This window comes from Rousettus aegyptiacus, unplaced genomic scaffold, assembly GCF_014176215.1.
Source record: "Rousettus aegyptiacus isolate mRouAeg1 unplaced genomic scaffold, mRouAeg1.p scaffold_m13_p_4, whole genome shotgun sequence".
Classification (NCBI taxonomy): Eukaryota; Metazoa; Chordata; class Mammalia; order Chiroptera; family Pteropodidae; genus Rousettus; species Rousettus aegyptiacus.
Window position 1 is genome coordinate 39871347 of NW_023416307.1, and position 21045 is coordinate 39892391.

The 21045-nt window shown below is 31.5% G+C and overlaps 1 protein-coding gene across 3 annotated transcripts in view; it reads left to right on the forward strand.

The window, feature by feature from the left end:
* The window catches only part of ATP11B (ATPase phospholipid transporting 11B (putative)), a 102689-nt gene that overhangs the window by 31962 nt on the left and 49682 nt on the right, over positions 1-21045 (forward strand). For all 3 annotated transcript variants that reach the window (XM_036219934.1, XM_036219935.1, XM_036219933.1), the window contains exons 8-17: positions 2247-2294; positions 4287-4351; positions 6926-7007; positions 11599-11749; positions 12845-13042; positions 16539-16781; positions 17309-17484; positions 17911-17979; positions 19223-19296; positions 19370-19473. In XM_036219934.1, the coding sequence (XP_036075827.1) occupies positions 2247-2294; positions 4287-4351; positions 6926-7007; positions 11599-11749; positions 12845-13042; positions 16539-16781; positions 17309-17484; positions 17911-17979; positions 19223-19296; positions 19370-19473 (1210 nt within the window). The remainder of the gene's footprint in view (positions 1-2246; positions 2295-4286; positions 4352-6925; positions 7008-11598; positions 11750-12844; positions 13043-16538; positions 16782-17308; positions 17485-17910; positions 17980-19222; positions 19297-19369; positions 19474-21045) is intronic.

Sequence of the window (21045 nt, forward strand, 5' to 3'; positions counted from 1 at the left end):
CTTTACAAAAGCATTGAACTAATTTTTATTGCCATGAGCCAAGTATAAGTTTATGAGGTTTTTTTATTGTTTCAGAATTTTACTAGTATTAAATATTATAGTTTACAATTTTTTACTAATTTTGTAGATAATAGTAAAGTTTTAAAACTCTAGTTTTAATTCTTTATTAGAAAGACTAAATATTTTTCTATTTATTTATTCATTCTTCCCCCTCAAACATTTTTAATTCCTTCCTAATTACATCTTTATTAAGTGGGATTACATTATTACTTTTTAAGGAATTTTAATAGCTTATTGAGATTGGCTAGAGTATGGTAAGAAATGAACTCTGCCAAACCACTGGAAGAAATGAAAACTAGGAGAGCCTTTTGTTTAGGAGCAGCCTTTGGTAGGTGCCTATTTCACGATATTCTCCATTTTCTTTTTCTTTGGCTCCTTTGCTCCTATAATTCTAAGAGTTCTTTCCACCTCTTAATTTTTTAGACTTTGACTTAGCACTTCCACTTCTAGGAGTTTTTCCTAACAAAATAATGAAATGCTACTGTACATAAGGTTGTTCAGGGCTGCACTGTTTAGACTATAAGTTGGAAAAAAACATAAACTATCAGTAGTGAGTTATTTAAATAAATCCTATGGTAACCTAAAAATGCAATATTATGTGTGATATAAAAATAATTATGTATATCTATGTTTTGGGGAGGACATGTTAAGTGGGGAGAGGTGTTACCAACAGTGTTTATGGTGTGATTCTGGTTTTGTTTTTATGATATGTATTTATATGTGCATGGAAAAAAGCCTGGAAAACATATCCTAAAATATTAGCAGTATTTGTATTTGAGCAGTGGGATTACCAGTGATGGTTATTTTCCTTTTGATATCTTTTTATATTGTCTGAATCATTTTATAAAATGTATGTATTTGAGCAGTGGGATTACCAGTGATGGTTATTTTCCTTTTGATATCTTTTTATATTGTCTGAATCATTTTATAAAATGTATGTGTGTGTTTGAGTATATATAGTCTTTACCAGAAAAGAGGGTAATAAAACTGTTTTCTCTTTGAAACAAATCGAAGTGTGGGTTTGGAGAAAGGACTAAAGAAAGTGCAAGATGAATTAATCCACCATGGAACTAGCATATACCAACGAGAAGGGCCTTAGAATCAAGGATAACAGGACAGATAAAATGAAGTAAAACAGTTCTCTTGTTTGAATTAAGCTCAGGAAAATCAAAAGAGTGATCACATATCGTCTCTGAAAGATGTCCAGAGAGACACCAGCTGAATTGGTTCTTTGACGCTAAATCCAAGCTGAAACTGGAACCAAAGCTTAAATAAAATTTCATTTGGTGGAGTTAATAAAAATAACACTGCGTCTCCCTGATACAGGGAGTTGAAGAAAGCAGAAGTAAGAGATTAGCAAAATAAAAAATAAAAAAAGTCACCCAAAGGAATAAAGCATCTGTGACCTGGGAACAGGAAGAATAATAGGGACATTTGGAAGGAAATGCTCACAATTTCTTTGCCTAGTTAAATGATTAACATGAAGCTCTGTCTAGAATTTGCTTAAACTCAGAATTTACTTCTCACTGTAGTAGAAAGTAAGTGTGCACTTAATTGACTCTGTGCTATGGCGCTGTTTTGGTAGAAATCGGAACTAAAAGTCTAGGCTATGAAAATGCATTCCCAACAGGCCAGCCATTTAGTCTAGACTTCAGGCAACCGAAAGTTAAAGAAACTCTGGACTTCACTGATAGGTTTTTGTTTAATGCTCTATTCCTACTCCTTAACTCACACATAGTAGTTGCTCAATGAATATTTGCTGGGTGAATGAATACATGAATAAGTAAATAAACAATTCTAGTCACAGGAAACTTTATATTTAGTAAATTGCGATGAAATATGAGTATTCATTGTTGGCTAAATAATGTATACATCTTTGTGTAGCAATTATAAATTCTCATAATGATGAAATATGATAGTAATATATAAAACATTTGACAATTTTTTTTATTTATTATCTCATTCATAGTCGGAGCGGAGATAGCAAGAAAATTTAAATTTTTAAAGCTTAATGACTGATTAGAATTTATTTTTAAAATTTCTAATGAATATTGGACCACTTATATATACAAATGGTTTGTTCCATGTGTAAGAAGTACCTATTGTAAGAAGTACCTTAAAGTACCTATTGATATCATAAGTAATATATCATTGGTTTTTTTGTAACATGGTGAATTCTTTGATAGATTCATGGGACGAATGATAATAACTCAACAAATGGAAGAAATTGTAAGGTAAGAATAAAGTTAAAGAGATATTAGGTAGTAAGCAGTATATCATGGAAAAGGACTCATTTAAAAGCATTTAGCACTTCATCTTCTAGTAATTTATAGTAGCAGCATATGAGAATGAAACATTCAATGAAATGATATCAAAATGATTTATAAGATTATTTGTATACTTATATTTCTTTTTCCAGTAATATTAGGTAGTAACATAAAAGGAAACATAGCTGTTCTTGTTCAAATCCTTACCTACCACACTTAAAGTGAGTACAGAAAATGTCTTGTATAATGTTTAACAGGTATAAATGTTACGGTCTTTTTTCATTTCAAATCATTCAGCACAAAATGGAGTATTTAGTAGCCAATTCAGAATCTCTTATTTACTTTTCTCATTGTTTTTTTTTTTGTTGTTTGGTTGGTTGGTTGGGTATTTTCCCTCAATATTCATTCAGGTTAATTTCTGGCACCTACGTGAAAGGTTTTGGGTCATTTCAAAAGTTTGCTGATAGGATGAGGTTACATTGTTACTCATGACCACAAAGCCAAATTTAGAATCATCTTAGAATCATCCTTTGAACTTCTGTGGAGACATTCAATTAAATTGGCTGCGTGAAATAAGTCACTGACACAAAGAGTTGAGCATTTTTTTTTTAATGAAATCCTCAAGATAAGTCACCGAAAATATCATGCATCGGCACTGATTCACATTTTTAATAAATAGTAATGTAGAAGCATGTTCAATAAACTCTGTAACAAGGTCTTTTTAAGTGTAGGACCCCTGCTTGAATAACTTTGACTAGGTTTCATTTTGATATCTATAGCAATATTGTGGGATTACATGTGTGAATACGTAGTGTGAATCGCATTAATATATTGTGGCTGGTAAAGGAAAAGATCAGTTATGTTACCTCAACCCCTAGAATGGTTTAGAAAATGAGCCATGTTCTTTCCTGAAGCAGCCACAGTTTGCTCATGAATTACCTTTTAATTTGAAACTTTATATCATATTCCAATTGTATATGCCAGTGTCAGCTAAGAGTTTTTCTATTCACTGTTGGAATCAACACCACATGAAAAAGAGCTGTTTTATGGTTCCTGATTGATTAATTTTAGACTATCCATGGAGTGTGCTTCAGATATGACTAGTTAATATAACCGTACTTGTTAACCATGTTCCAAACACCTGACCCCCTTTGTTCATTGGATTATTTAGAATGTTTGAGATTGCAGAGATCTTCAGAATTGGTTCAGATTCTGTTTGATTTGGTTAACTCAATGTATATTTCAGGAAAGCATAAGGAATATCAACAAAATTAAGGCTTTTTTAGTTATCCGTAATAGATTCTTATCATTTTGCTATCACTAAGAAAATACAATTTCCTTTCTAGTTATTCCTTCTCGTTTTATATCTCCTTTATGGAGAGCAATTCAAACAGCAAGAAGACCCGTGCTCCAAGAAGTATGCAATGCAAGTAGTCAAGTTGTAGTGTCAGTCTTGCCTAGCTAAGTACTAACTCACTTACTATGTTATGTTTTATAATCCATTATAATTTTAATTGTGCAGAACTTACACATCTACACACAAATCATGCTACAGTTTATGTTACATTGCATTTTAATTCTGTATTTTCTTCAAAAACTGTTAATTTTGCTCAAAATTTTAAAATTTCATACTGTTAAGTATTTTTAAATCATTGCTTAATCTTTTATTTTGTTGTGTTTTATGTTTAAAATTTTTTAAACTAGTGGCTTTGTGAATTTATTTACCAGCATAATCTTACTTCTGAGCCACTGATCTTAAAGTGACTGAAAAGCTAAAGTAGGTATTTTTGTTATGATAACTAACATCATGATTGACCTAGACAGCTTTGTAGTAGCTGAGATTTTGGTTTTATACGAAAGCAGTGTTGTAACTACACCTTAAGTATATTCTGCTGATGATGTCATTTTAGAATTTAATTGACTTATTAATATATTCACTGCTTTTTTTCTCCTCCCTAGACCTCTGGGGCCAGAGAGTCTCTTGCTTCGTGGAGCCAGATTAAAAAACACAAAAGAAATTTTTGGTTTGTATCTATTGAAAATTTTGAATTATGGATTCCTATTGATGCTTTATATGAAATATTTTTAAAAGCACAATTTTTTTGGTCTTTTAGTTGGATAATTTATTACTTTTTTAAATGTTGCCTATGACAATTATCTTACAAAGATAGTATTAATATAATTTTGTGTTGTATTTTTGTTGTTAATCTTTATGTTTTTAGTAATAGACTAGAATCTTGCTCTTATATTTTAGTTGTGTATATTTGTGGAACTGAATGCTAAGAAGATAATTCTGACACTTCTATTAGTGGTAGATGAGAACTAGTATAATCTGGCATCATGGTACAGTAAACCACCTGTATAATTTCTTGGTGAATATAACTGCTGATTCATTCATTCAACAAATTCTTGTTTACCTATAACTATATACCATGTACTATTGGAACATATACTGACTGGATCAAAAGGATGAATAAATAGTACTCTTGTATTGGAGATCTAGTAATTAATTAATTAGCAATTTATTGTGCTCTGAGTCAACTATAGGCAAATTGTGAAGTTGATAATAACCATTAACTGTCAACCAGTACTTCTCATTTCAGGAATGTCCCTTCATATACTGGCTACCTTATGTTATTCACTGAATGTTTATAACTTTCGAAGTCCTTTTCCTCGTTTTTTCTTTCCTATATCTTGTCTCTTAGTATTAGGCTCTCTGATTTAAAAAAAAATTTGTATACTTAAAAAAAATGGAAAATGATGAGTGTTGGCGAAGATACGAAGAAACAAGAACCTTCATATACTGCTAGTGACTGTAAATGTTGCAGCTGCTGTGACACAGCAACTCTACTCAGATATATTCCCAAAAGAATTGAAAATAGGTGTTCAAACAAAGACTTGTACAAGAATGTTCATAGCACACTATTTAAATAGTTTATAATGCATGTATAAATAAGATTTCCATATAATGGAAAATTTACTCATCAAAAAATGATTTGTTGATGCATACTACAACATGGGTAAACCTTGAAAACATTATGCTTAGTGAAAGAAGCCAGACACAAAATGTCACATATTATATGATCCCATTTGCTTGAAGTACCCAGAATAGGTATATTCATAGACAGTAGATCAGTGGGCTAGGGAGTAGAGGACAATGGGGAAAGATGCTTATAATAGGTACAGGATTTTCTTTGAGGGTGATAAAAATGTTCTTAAGTTAGGTAGTGAGGATGATTGCACAACATTTTGAATACACTAAGTGCCACTGAATTGTAAGTTTTTAAATGATTAAAATGGTATGTTACATATATTTTACCACAATTTTTTAAAAAACTATAATTTCTGATGCCAAAAGCTAGAGAAAATAGCCAAGGCTTTTAGACCCTCTCATGCAATGCTTTGTTTAAACACATCTCCTTAGCAGTAATAGCTTTCATGCTTTTAAAAGAAAATGTGTATTTGAATGCCTTTAGATATGTCTGCTATGCCTCAGAACCACCTCTCGCTATGGTATCATTCTGGCTGATTTTTGACATTTCTATAATTTTAATGCTCTTTGTCACTTGAGTTATAATTCCTGCCTTTAAGAAACAATTCTTTTTTTTTTCAACGCCTACAGCACCTGGTCTTCCTAGGTGGTCTCCCATCCAAATACTAACTGGGCCCAACCCAGGAATAATTCTAATGGTGAAAATTTTAGGACAAATCTTTAAAAAGAGAGCATGATGAATCCTACACTGCTTCTCAAATCTTACTATTTAGAAGTGGGTATATACATTTATTAATTATCAGCTTCTAGGCATTTTGTTAATTTGTCATATAAGTCTCAACACATCTTTGAGGGTTTTTTTTTGTTTTTTGTTTTTTGGATGAGGAAATTGAGAGTCAGGGAAATGAAATAACTTGCCCAGGGATGCCAGACTAATAAGGGACAGGGTGAGCATTTAAACCAAGGTCTAACTCCAAAGTTTTTTATAAGGCTGGTCTTCTCTAATTTCATTCCCTCCCCAGTCTAAGTCCCATTATTACTGTCATTCTTCACTCAAAGACATCCACGTAGGTACAAAATTTTTAAATAGCATTTTCTATGTGTTTATTTACTCTGATAGATTTCCATGTTATCACTCTAATGCTTATGAAATTAGATCTAGACTCCTGATTCTGGCATTCAGGGACTTACAAACTCTGATTCTAATTTGTTGTTCCAACCTAACGGAAAGTGCTTTTCCATTTCTGTCTTTGTTAACACTGTTTGCTTTATCTAGAATGGCCTTCCCTGCCATTTTTATCTTTCCAAATCCTTTTCTTCCATCAATTCCAACTCAAATGGTACCTCTTTTATTCAGATATCTGTTATAACTCAGGAACAGAATCCCCATGCCATGTCCATCCAGCAGGTTGAGTGACTGGTGTTCCCCAAAATTGGATTTAGGAAAGCCTTTTACAAATTCAAAAAATAAAAATAAAAAATTAAGGAAAAACCAAATTATAACGACCATCAGAAAATACAGTTTTTTAGATGCTTTTATGCTAGTGAGTATTCGTCTTGTGAAACAAGCTAGGGGATTATTTTAAAAGACTGTTTTGTTTTGCAGGTGTTGCTGTATACACTGGAATGGAAACAAAGATGGCATTAAATTACAAGAGCAAGTCCCAGAAACGATCTGCAGTAGAAAAGTAAGAAAGCTGTCTTTTTTCATTTATTTGCATGTAAATATAGCTATGGATATACACATTATTTATATATATATAAAATGTGTATAAAATATATTTAATACATAAATATATGTATATGTATAGATATCTTTGAGGATAGGGATTTTTGTATGCATGCAGCATACAAAATGTTTGGCATATGCTAAGTTATGACTTTAAATAAATATTATTGGGTAATAATGAAATCACTTAATCAGATTAACCCTCCTGCAGATAATGATAAATCTAGATAAAATGTTTTTTTAAATAACTTTGAAAGCACTGGAGAATGACCAAAAAAGATGAAAACTGGCAGTCTACTCTTGAAAGATGGCATCAGCAAGGGGAAAGATTTGAATGTAGCTTTTTGCCTGAGGGCATGCCTCAATTCCTATTCTACATAGGGCATCAGAGAGCCTGAGGCTTTACAGGATTTAGATATCAGAGGACAAGGGAAGAGCAGCTAGGGAGGGGAAACTCATATAAGCTCCTGGAGCCATAGAAGGACATAAACTCTAAAACCTGTACAGAAATTATGTCCAATCCTTGGCTAACTATGAAAACTATACATGTGCAGGGGAAACCTCAGTGGTCTTCGCAGTAAAATAGTATGTACCAGAAAACTGAAAGAACTGAATGGATAATTTTGCTGTTGCCTATTGCAGTGGAAACAGTATTTTTGGTATTTGAGCCTAGCCAAGTTAACTTTGTGCTGGAATGAAAATCCATACTCTTCTGAGGAACATAAAAGAATGCAGTCTCTAACAGTGTATTATTTATGATATCTACTATGTAATCAAAAATAAGCAGACTTGAAGAAAATGTAACTTGTACTCAAAGAAGAAAGCCCTCAATAAAAACTGTCTCTGTAATGATCTAGATCTTGCAATTAGCAGACAAAGACTTCAAAGCAGATACTATAAATATTTTTAAGGGCCTAGGGAAGATGTGAATGAACATATGAGAAATCGCAGCAGAGAAATGGAAACTATAAAAAAGAATTCAGTGGAAATTCTTGAGTTGAAAAATGTAATTACTGAAATTAAATGTTATTAGACAGGCTCAACACTAGATTGTAGAAAGAAGAAGAAATTGTCAATGAACTTGAAAGAGCAATAAAAAATTATTCAGTTCGAAGTACAGAGAAAAAAGATTGAAGAAAAATGAACAGTTTCAAAGCCATGTGGGACAATATTAAGTTATCTAGCATAAGTCTAATTGAGCCCCCCCCCCAAAAAAAGAAAAGAGGCAGAATAAAAGTATTTGAAAAAATAATAACTTAAAATTTCCAAAATTAGAGGAAAAAATAGGATGATAATTTAAATCAACATATCAAAATTTGTGGACTCAAGGTAAAGCCTAGGTTAGAGGGAAATTTCTAGCTATGAATGTTTATATATGAGAAGAAGAAAAGCTTAAAATCAGTCATTTAAGTTTCTGCCTTAAGAAGCTAAAAAAAAGGAGCAATTAAACCCAGTGTGAGAAAAAAAGAGAAGAAATATTAAAGATATGAGCTGGAACCAATAGAGTAGAATACAAATAAAATTAGCAAAGCCAAAAGTTGGTCCTTTGAAATTATTAATAAAATTGATAAATACATAGATTGAGGGATTAATGGTGAAAAATAGAAGTGGTAGGAGAGAAATGTTAAAAAATTACCAATATTAGGCTATTCCTATAGATCCTATTGTGGTCACTTTACAGATAAAGAACTATTATGAACAACTTTATGTCACTATATTTTTCAACTTAGATGAAATGGACAAACTTTTTGAAAATACAATTTATAGAAGTTGACACAAGATGAAACAAAATCTAAATAGCTCTGTGTCTATCAAAAAGATTTAATATAAAAACATCTCCACACAAAAGGATAATCTTTTTAACACATGATACAGGACCAAATAGACATCCATGTTCCAAAAACTGACCCTTGACCCTTACCTCCCATCATATATAAAAACTAACTGAAAATATAAGACTTAAAACATAAGAGCTAAATCTGTAAAACAAGGGAAAAAATATTTGTGAGCTTGGATTAAAGAAAGATTTCTTAGATAGGAAACATATAAAAAATAAACCAAAAACAAAACCCAAAATTGATATATTAAACTTTATCAAAATTAAAAACTTCTGCATTTCAAAAGACTGTTAGAAAAATTAAAAGACAAGCCATAGATAGAAGAAAATATTTGCAAAGCACATATCTTGTAAAGGGCCTCTATCCACAATATCCAGTCTCACCACTTTTCAGCATTATCCTAGGAGCTTTATTCAGTGCCATAAAACCAAGAAATAAAAAGCATTAATATTAGAAAGTAAGAAGTAAAATTGTCCCTGTTGGAAGATGCATGATTTTTCATATAGATAGCATAAACATTCAACAACAAAAGAAAACTATTAGAATTAATAAGTGAGTTTAGCAAGGTTTCAGGGTACAAGGTTAATTTTTTAAAATTGTCTTTATATAATAGTAGAAACCAGTAGGAAAATTAAGTTTTATAAAGTTTTATTTTATAGTAGTGTCAAAAAGCATAAAATATTTAGAAATAAATTTTTTAAAACTTGTGCAGGACCTCTATAATGAACTCTGTAAAATATGGCAAGAGATATTAAAGACCAAAATAAATGGAGAAATCACATTAATAGATTGGCAGGCTTAGTATTATTAAGCTGTCAGTTGATGTGTAGATTCTTTCAATCCTAATTAAAATCCCAGCAAGCATTTTTTGTAGTATTTGACAAGGTAATTCTAAAATAAATATTGAAATGCAATAGCCAAAATGTATCTGCAAAGTACATAATGAAAACAATCTCTTAGGAAAAGGAGAATTTACATTATCTGACTTTAAAGCTTAATATAAAGCTACAATAAGTATAGTATGGTATTAGCATAGAATATAATTCAATGGAAAAAAATAGTGTTGAGAAACAGACCCATTCATAAATGGTCAATTGATTTTCAAACAAAGCAACTAAATTCTATGAAGAAAATGATCATCTTTTCAACAGGTAATTTAACAACAGTTGGCTATCCATATGGGGAAAAAATAATAAATCTCAACTTCCATCTCACACCATACACCAAAAAGGTTTTCAAGATGGATCATAGATCTAAGCATAAAAGCTAAAACTATAAAACTTTCAGAAGAAAACTTAGGAAGATCTATTCATAACCTGAGGATAGGTAAATGTTTCTTAGGATACAAAAAGCAATAACCATAAAAGAAAAAAAAATTGATAAACTATATTTGCACAAAATTAAAAACTCATCAGATTACTCAGTTAAGGAAGTGAACAAGCAAGCTGCAAACTGGGAGACAATATTCATAAAACATCTGATAAAGGACTTGTATTCAGAATATAGAATAATATATTAAAAACTCCTGTAAATCCATAATAAAAAAATTAGCCCAGTGAGGAGAAAATGGGTAAAAGGCTAGAGCAGACACTTTACAAAGAAAATATACAAATAGCCAATAAGCACATGAAAAAGTGTATAACATCATGAGAGAGGTACAAAGTAAAGCTATAGAGATACCAATGTGACTGTATTGGAATGGCGAAAATTAGAAAGACTAAATGTTCCAATGTTGCTCCAAGTAAGGATTTGGAGCAACTAGATCTCTTACTTCTAAATCTGTGGGTCAGAGAGGAAATCTCAAAGAAAATTTAAAAAAATATCTAGAAGTTAGTGAAAATACAGTGTTAGATTTCATAGTATGCAGCTAAAGGGGAACAGACCAGTAGGTTATATATAGGTTTATATAAGATGAGATTGTTATAGAAATTAGCCCAAATGACTGTGTGTTAGCTACCTGTGCCTCCCTTAGCTCAGTCACATTGACACGTAAAATTAACCATCACAGCACTGAATACTTAGATTAGAAAAGAAACACCAATAACAAACTGAAATGAAAAACAATACCATATGCAGTCATTCCCCAAAAATGAAATACCTGGATGTACAGCTAAGAAAATACATGTAGGATCTGAATACTAAAAATTACAAAATGTCGATGAAAGAAATTGAAGATGTAATATTAAGCTTGCCTGGTGAAAAGCAGAGGGATTTTAAAGTTAATTCCTGATTTGTGTGATTTGGGGAAATTTACAGAATGATTTTCGTACTTTGGTCTTCATCATTAAAAAGGATGTTATCTCTTCCCCATAGAGCTTAGACAAGTTAGTGGATGAGCCAAAAGTTTATAAAATCTTATTGCTATATAAATGTTAGTTATGTTTACACTTAAAATTAGATGGGTCCTGAAAATATTCAAAAATTTATTAGAATAATTACTTATGTAAAAATTACTGGCCAAAACTATCATTACTATTAACATTTTGAGCAATAATGTAACTATAGTAAAAAGGCTGTAATCTCACGTGTTGGTTATTTTATTGCTAGTAAATAGATTCTATTGAATGGTCACTTCTTAAAAACAAAGACTGTGTCCTTTATGGGGCTGCCATAATATTTTATATATTTTTATATCTTATGTAGTACCAATATTTCCAAACTGTATATAGTAACACGTAATTGATGTTTTTTATTCTCTTTTTCTCGTTTCAGGTCAATGAATACATTTTTGATAATTTATCTAATAATACTTATATCTGAAGCCATCATCAGTACTATCTTGAAATACACATGGGAAGCTGAAGAAAAATGGGATGAACCTTGGTATAACCAAAAAACAGAACATCAGAGAAATAGTAGTAAGGTATTTTATGGTGTTCTTGACTGCTGTAAAGGAAACTTTATTCTTTAGCCCAATTAATGCTTTGGTAGTGACTTCTGATAAGAGTGACCACTGTGATCTTCTAAAATTGCTACTACTGAAGGGTGACAAACTGCTTCTCAGCCTTTTGACTGAGATCAAGTGCTGAAGGGTGAGAAAAGGACATTGCATATTAGCCAGCATGTTTGTACTGGTGTGCTTTTTGCAATTTAGGGTATAAGCAATTATGTTTTCTGTGGCATGCCTTGAATAGTTATAAGAGATCACAAAAATTTAAATCGTCTATATTGGCATTCCCCTTGAATACTAGAAATTCACTTTTTTATTCCACTTACTGTATGTTACAACTGAAATATAGTAAGTTGATTTGTTTTTAATTTTGTCAATTCGAGGAGTCTTACTGTCATGTCAGTCTATTGATGGTATGAAATAACACAAATTATGTCTTATAAAGATTTAAACTGATTAAATATGAACTACCAAGAGAATTTAACCTGCAATTTTGGTAAATAATTGTTCTACAAATTTTACTTTAGATTAAAATTTGGATCTCAAGAGACCACAAAGCAGATAATCACAGGAACATATTTTCAGTATCATTCATAATTAGGTATTTTTACCTTTCACAGAATGCATCTTAAAATGTGGCACTGCTATGCCATTAAGTAGGCTATTCCTGTATAATCTGTAATTAAGAGTTTTAAATTCTAGCAGTTCTAGCCTAGCAATTATTTTATAATTTTTTAAAAATTACTGTCAATATTTAGTTATCTATGAACTTGAAGGGTAGGAGCAAAATGGTAAGTATATTCCAGAGGTTATAATTTTGCCAAAAGCAACTTCCATCACACCACGTTTTTTGGTAGCTTCTGAAAAGTAACAAATTAAGTCATTTGAATTTAACTTTTTTCTACTTTATTTGAGAGTCTAATGAACAATTAAAGCACCAAAGGAAATATATTAAAAAGAGAATTCAATATAGCTAAATGTCCTTTTTAGACATGAAACTTTCTAATAATTTTCTTCAATAACAATGAAGAAATTCTCTTTTATCAAACAATCATTTTTTTTTTCTAGATTCTGAGATTTATTTCAGACTTCCTTGCCTTTTTGGTACTCTACAATTTCATCATTCCAATTTCATTATATGTGACAGTCGAAATGCAGAAATTTCTTGGGTCATTTTTTATTGGCTGGGATCTTGATCTCTATCATGAAGAATCAGATCAGAAAGCTCAAGTCAATACTTCCGATCTGAATGAAGAGCTTGGACAGGTAAATGATCCTTTTATTTTGTTTTTCTAATTCGTTATTTTATCACAGCAGTACATGTACAAAGACTAATAAAGCAAACTATTACAAGGCTTATTCCAAACAAGAGCCCTACTTTGTTTCACACCTAAAGTAGTTTTCCATTTTTAAATCATAAGCTGTTTCTTCCATTATTAGCACTATGTTTCTCTGTTGTATTCTTTCTTGAATTTAAATTTTGGCCATTATTTGTGGCATATAAAGATAAAACTCTTAAAAGTGCTCCTTGCACACACAGACCTAGACACATACCCACTTTGCCTCTCCATAGCATACCCCCCCCCCCAATATTGTTATATCACAATTTGGGATTTAATAAATATTCATTTATTGACATTATTTTGACTTTTTGTATTGCTCACTAATTTCTGGTTCTTTATGTGCCCTGCATTGCTATGATTACACTGTCTTATACATTTTGTTTTTTCTAGAGCTAATTGCTGTTTTTTCATTTGCTTAATTTCCATATACAAGAAATAATTTTCTGACAAATTCATGAAGCCACCACCCACCCCTTCTTTCGTGGTGGCAACTTTTTTGGAGCCTTTTATCTTTCTGCTTCAATTTGGACTTCTTTCTGGGCTCGCTGCTCAGCTGTCACCCTGGACTTCCCTTTACCATCATCTTAGAACTTCTTTTACCTTTCCTGTTTGAGATCTCCTATCTCCTGGATCTTGTGTCTTCCCACCTGTGCCTTATTCTTGGTGGGACACATCTGATAACTTCCTGAAAAAGAATGCATGAAAGGAAAAATATTTTGAGACTTTGCATAGCTGAAAATATATTTTTTTCCTTTTTTTTTCTACCACCCTCTTTAATTCTGTTCCCCTCCCATTCCACCCTGGCCAATGGCTGTTTCCATTTCCCCTTAAGAACTGGATCTCCGAAGGCGGGGTATCTCCTCCCACATGCTTGGGGCATGCTCCTGGGGCCAGGCACACCGGGGGTATGGTCCATGGCTCCACCTGGGATGTGAACCGATGACCTTCTATGTGTAAAGCAGACATGCTAACCACTACACTATGGAGCCACCTCTGAAAATGTATTCTTTTTCTACACTTGATCAATAATTTACCTGGGTAATGCATCCCAGATTGGAAATTATTTTTCCTCAATTTAAAAAACATTTCCCCATTTTTTCCTGTGATCTGTTCTTTTATCTCAAAGTATTTTGAATCATTTCTTATGCAATAATTTTTTTTTTTTTTTTGGCTTTTTTTCACTGGGCAATAAATTCTAAGCCCGGAAACACATGTCCTTCAATTCCGGGAATTTTTCTTATATTATTTTTTGGATAACATGTCTTTTTATGTTTTAGGGGTTTTTATTTATTTATTCATTATTTGAATGTCAGAACATTTATCTTGAATCTCTAATTCTGACTTTCAATTTTCATTTACTTGTTTGTTTTTATAATCTGCTTTCTGGGAGAATTCATCAACTTTATCTTTCCACCTACTTATTGATTTTTTAAATTTTTGTTGTATATTTTAAATTTCTAATATTCCAATATGTCTGAATGCTCTTCTTTTAATTACATCTTATTCCTATTTCTTGAATATAATCTATTATTTTACCTTTCTGAGAATATTAATGACAGTTTATTTAAAGTCTTCTGCCATCCTGCATTTTGTTTCCTCCTAGTTCCTTTTTCAGTATAGTCCATTCTGCTATAATATTACATACGCATTCCTGAAAATCATTGTGCTATGCAGAATTGCTTAGTAAAAACCACTGGGTTTAGGAGAAACTGAGATTTAAGGATACAACAAAAACTTTGTGACATATTTAAAATAAAAAGATAGGAATCTAATAACTTGTGTGAGTGGCCATCAGAGATATTTCAACTTGTATGTTATTGTGAAAGGAAGGTTATCCAAAAATAGGAGAATCGTAACACCAGATATGGATGGGTGTGGCTTATAACACGTGATGACCTTGATATTTTAATGGCATAAAATACCAAGAAATCAATGGTAGACTTGTATTTGAAGGACCAACACCAGACTTTTCAGAAGGAAACTAAACTTAACTGTAACTAGTACCTGTTTGAGATTTATACATTTCTTGTGCATATTTCTACACAGCTTAGGTACAGAAGTTTTCTGCAATCTTGCTGAACTCATTTTTTAGTTAAGTAATTTTTTAGTAGGTTCATTAAGATTTTCTACATACAAGGTCATGTTATCTGCAAATGGAGAAAGTTGTATCTCTTCTTTTCCAATCTTAATAGCTTTTATTTATTTTTTCTTGCTTAATTTCCTGGCTAGAACCTTCAGTACAGTGTTGAATAAAAGTGGCAAGAGCAGATATCTTTCTCTTATTCCTGAACTTAGGAATAAGAGAAAGCATTCAATCTTTTTCCAAGTATGATGCTAACTATAGGTTTTTTATAGATACATTTTATCAGGTTGAGGAAGTACCCTTCTATTCCTAGTTTGTTGAATGTTTATCATTAAAGAGTATTGGATTTTGTCATGCTTTTTCTATATCTATTAAGATAATCATTTTATTAATAGAATAAAGGACCAAGTACCATGTTATTGTTATGGTGGGTTTCACTCATTGAATATTATATATTGAACCAATCTTGCATTCCAGGGATAAATCCCACATATTCACGGTGTATGATCCTTTTTATACGTTTTTGGATTTGGTTTGTATCTATTTTCATAAGGGATATTTGGTCTATAGGGTTTTTTTTGTTTTGTTTTTTTACTGGTGGTAATAGCTACTTCCCTTTTTAAATGATGTCTTCCTCCAATTATTATAGCAATAATTAAATTCTTATAATCCTAGTTGTGTCAAAACTTGGCTATTTTATCCTCCTCTCTGTGAACCTACCTTCTTTTAGGGTTAATATTCTACAGTTAGTCTCAAAGAGTAATAAAATTATTTGTCTTCATCTACTTTTTAAAATATTTTCTTTTTAAAAAACATTTTTCCTTTTCACCGAGTTCGTTTCCTGCCCTCCGTTTCAGTTTGTCAGTCTATTTTAGACAAATTCCCACCTCTGACTTCTTGGGCTGCTATCATTTTGTGTTTCTGTTCCCAGTTCTGTATATTTCTCTTGGACCAGATACCCTTTCACATCCTGGGTTAATTAAGCATCCCTTCTACCCTTGCTCAGAGATCATTCTTGAGTTCTATTACTTAAAACCACCTTATCCAGGAGTTAGAAAAGAAGTACTAATACCACATTGTCAGTCAACTACAGATGAACATGAACCTAAAGATGCCACAAACTTCAAAGTGTGTATTGATTTAAAGTACTTTCTGGTACCCTGTTTAGTTTCCATGGCATCTTTAATTACTTAATTGTGCTTGGATTATAAGAATCAGTATCAGTATATCAATTTTAATAGATAAACTTGACTTTAGGAGACAGAGGTCAAGGCTTTTTTGTTTAACATAGGACCATGAGCACAAAGGTTTGTTTTCTTTTGTTTTCTATCTCTAGGTGGAGTATGTGTTTACAGATAAAACTGGTACACTGACAGAAAATGAGATGCATTTTCGGGAATGTTCAATTAATGGCATCAAATACCAAGAAATCAATGGTAGACTTGTATCCGAAGGACCAACACCAGACTCTTCAGAAGGAAACTTAACTTATTTAAGTAGTTTATCTCATCTTAACAACATGTCTCATCTTACATCCAGTTCTTCTTTTAGAACTGGTCCTGAAAATGAAACTGAACTAGTAAGCAATTTTCAAATTAATAAATTAGAATAGTTCTCTTTGTGTTAGTGGGGCAAGGAATATATATTTGAAATGTATATCTGATTGAATACTGAGAATTTGTAGTCATAACCCAGTTTAATTTGTCACTTAATATGTGTTTGCCTTAGTTCTCTAGGTGTTTAAAAAGAACTAAGTTAAGGAAAGCCCTACTGCCATGAAATAAGAAGACTTTGCTGAAAAATAGAGTTTAAATTTATTTAATACTTTTTGAGGTGTTATGTCTTCCACAAAAGAGTTTTCACTTTTACTTATAATTTAGTTATGCTTCCTAAAAAGTTGAAGCAAATGTGACATTTTATTCTTTGGAGTCAGAAGCAACCAGCTATTATTTAAGCAATCTAAGATTGTAGCATTCTTGTTCTAGATCTTAGGTTGTCAAATTATTAACTGTATTTATTGGCATATTTTAGAATTATGTTTCTGGTTTCTTAAAGGTTATTTGGGAATGATATTTACGGTGTGAATATTAATCATTGTTTCTACAGATTAAAGAACATGATCTCTTCTTTAAAGCAGTCAGCCTCTGTCACACTGTACAGATTAGTAATGTTCAGACTGATGGCATTGGTGATGGTCCCTGGCAATCCCACCTTGCACCCTCCCAGTTAGAATACTATGCATCTTCACCAGATGAAAAAGCTCTAGTGGAAGCCGCTGCAAGGTAGTTTAGTCTAATCTTCAAATCTTCAGAAAAACACCTTTTAAATAAAAATGTGAAAATACTAGAAAATTATTTTAAATGATCAGACAGAATTCAAAAACATGTAGAAGTATATTTTACATTTTTAATGAGAATTTTAAATTTGTCATTAATTTTGTTAGCTTATAGTTATATTTTGAAGTGATCTCTTTAAAAATCTGGTTACTATGAAATATGAATAATATAATTTGTGAGAATACTTAATGTATATATTGTTTTGGACCTTCAAGTTCTTAAAAACAATGCTATATTCAAAAGAAATATTTAAAAAAATATTTTAAACTTAATGTTTTAAATGTTTTTATTCAAGCTAAGTTATAATGACATAGTGTGAAATAAGAAATATCATTCCTTAAATCTTACATTCTTTCTCCTTTTGCTTCCTAGAATTGGCATTGTGTTCATTGGCAACACTGAAGAAACTATGGAAGTTAAAACACTTGGAAAACTGGAACGGTGAACTTTTTTTCTATATTGGATTTTTCTGTATATTAAACATTTAGGAGAGAACAGAAATAAATAAACTATGGCCCACAAGCCAAATCTGGCCTTCAGTCTGTTTTTGTACAGCCCACAAACTACATGATATTTTTAAAGGACTGTTTTAAAAAAAAAAAAAAATGCAGTAGAGACCATATATGGCCTATAAAGCCTAAAATATTTACCATCTGGCCCATTACAGAAAAAGTTTGCTGACTCTGCTCTAGAGTGATGTCACTATTACATTGTGTCTCAAAACAGTAATAATTGTATTCTGTTCTGAATCTTCTGATTTTTAGCTGAATGGTTTTTTAATTTACGTATATGTTTATTTTTAGACACTTCTGGAGTAATGATTTTCATAAGTTTCTACTTTATATTTTCTATGATTTTTATCTTTTAGACATTAAGAAACAGATGTCTTATTTCAACTGTTCGATAAATTAGTCCATTATTTATATCTTTCATGGTTTTATCAATTCCAGTCGTATCTCAACTCCAGCTGTGCAGTTTCAAACTATGCTTTTCCAAACTAAATAGAGCCCATTCTTTGGCTTTTTCCATGTGGGAGTCTTCCTGGCTTGTTCCATCAACTTAAAAATGATCATTCCAATTAGCGTTTTTCTTTGAGATGGGGAAAGCATTGCATAGGTACATCATTGTATAAATGTATCTAGAAGACTTTTCAGGCCACCTGTAACCCATCCACACAAAGTTCTTTGCAGCTTCCTAGAAAAGCATTTTTTCCCCACCCACATATATTCCCTGTCTCAGAATCACTGCTACAATGAGCCACTAATGTGAGTATATTATATTTCTTAGGTGTGTTAGTAAGAAAAACATGGAGTTGGGCAGATCTGGATCCCAGTCCTTGGTCTGCCACTCACAAATTGATTTGACTTTAGTCAAATTACTTAACCTCTGATTTTAATAGTCCTCATTTATAAAAAGAGATAAGACCTACCTTCTTTGGTTCTCATGGGTGTTAAATGACATAAGATATGTTAAGTACATAGTATTTGGTAAATATTCAATAAATGTCACTTTCTTATTTCTAGCTTGTGTTGTTAGTAATGACTCATACTCAATTATCTTGAAAGTGTAGAGATTAATTTCTTATACTAAATTAACCATTTCTATCTTTTATAGGTATTTTTTCTAAACATTTACTTAATATTATTCAAAAAAGTAAAGTTTTGTCTTTTTTATCTTTCCTTAGGTACAAACTGCTTCATATTCTGGAATTTGATTCAGATCGTAGGAGAATGAGTGTAATTGTTCAAGCGCCTTCAGGTAACCAACCTAAACTTTCAAGAATTTTTATTTATCTAACATTAAGAGCTTGATAACTCGTTTTTCTTTTTAGGTGAGAAGTTTTTATTTGCTAAAGGAGCTGAATCATCAATTCTTCCTAAATGTATAGGTGGAGAAATAGAAAAAACCAGAATTCATGTAGATGAATTTGCTTTGGTAAGTGCAAATTTCTATGATTTCAAAAACTAAAAGGTAATACTTGGAAGATTTAGGGTTTCATTTTTGCATTAATATTTTATCAAAACTATAGAAATTCTTCAGTTCTCTTACATTATGTGGTTGCATTCTTTGGTTAAAATTTTATTTTTAACCTTCTAAAATATAAGTCTTCTCTTTGAACCTATTGTAGTCAGGGCACTTTCCAATTACTATATTACAAAAGAAGTGTTACTAAAAGGATGCAGGAAATCCCAAGAATGTGGAGAACCTAGACCTTCATGCATTGCTGGTAGAAATATAAATGATATAGCCACTTTAGAATGTAGTTTGGCAGTTCCTCATAGAACAGAGAGTAATCTAGAATTAACATATGACCAGCAGTTCTATTCTAGGTGTATACTTGAGAGAATTGCACACAAATGTTCTTCTTAGCACCATTATTCCTAATAGTTAAAAAATGGAAACACCCTAATGTCCATCAATAAATGGATTAAATAATGGGTCGTATCCATATAATGGACTGTTATTTGGCCATTAAAAGAAACAAAGTATTAATATATATGCCATGACATGGATGAACCTTGAAAATATTACACTGAGTGAAAGAAGCTAGTCACAAAAGGCCACATATTCCATTTATATGAAATAACCCAAATAAGCAAATTCATAGTGGTTGTCAGGGCCTGGAGGAAGTAAGGAAAGGGAAGTATCTGCTAATTGATACGTGATTCCTTTGGGTGTGATGAAAATGACCTGGAATTAAATAGTAGCAATAATTGCACAACTCTTTGAATACACTAAAAACTATCAAATTATACTTTTTCAGAAGTGAATTTTGTGGTATATGAATTATGTCTCTCTTAATAAAAAATATATAGGAGAATCTTAGAGAAACGAAGTGCCACAATTCATGTGAACAGGAAAATTATTAAGCAGCTCTCTCTCATTTTTAGGACCTCATCATGATCCTCATTTCTGCTTTTCTTTAAGTGTGTGGTCCATACTCATCTCTGATCACCGGCCTCCTTTACTTACTTAATAGTTCCTTTTCTCCCATTACTTATTCTCTAACTTTTTATGATCTGGTTCATGTACCACATTGTAACATCCATGAGAGTAAAGACATTGTTCTCCCTTGCTATCATTTATATTAATGTTCGGAACAGTGTTGGCACATGGTTGGCACTCAATAAATATTTGTTGTAGAATGAATTAATTTCACATATTAATAACTCTTATGGTCCTTTATCATTTAAGACAGTTATTTATAGGTGTGGGTCATTTGTAAATCAAGAAATGCCAACATTTAGAAATCTGCTAAATAGTTTCATATGCTACTTTAAAATCTACCTTTCCAAGTTATGTTATTAGAACATATATTTCAGGTTTTCCTGAGAAAAAGATATAGCAAGGAAAGGAACTCTTATAAGCTTTTAGAGTAAATAACAACTTTCGGATACTAATCCCGTAAGGAAAATTTGAACCCAGTAGAATCAGATAATCAATAACATATTCCTAAATTTTCTGTGATTCCAATTCACCAGTGAAGATATAATAACAATTTGAAAA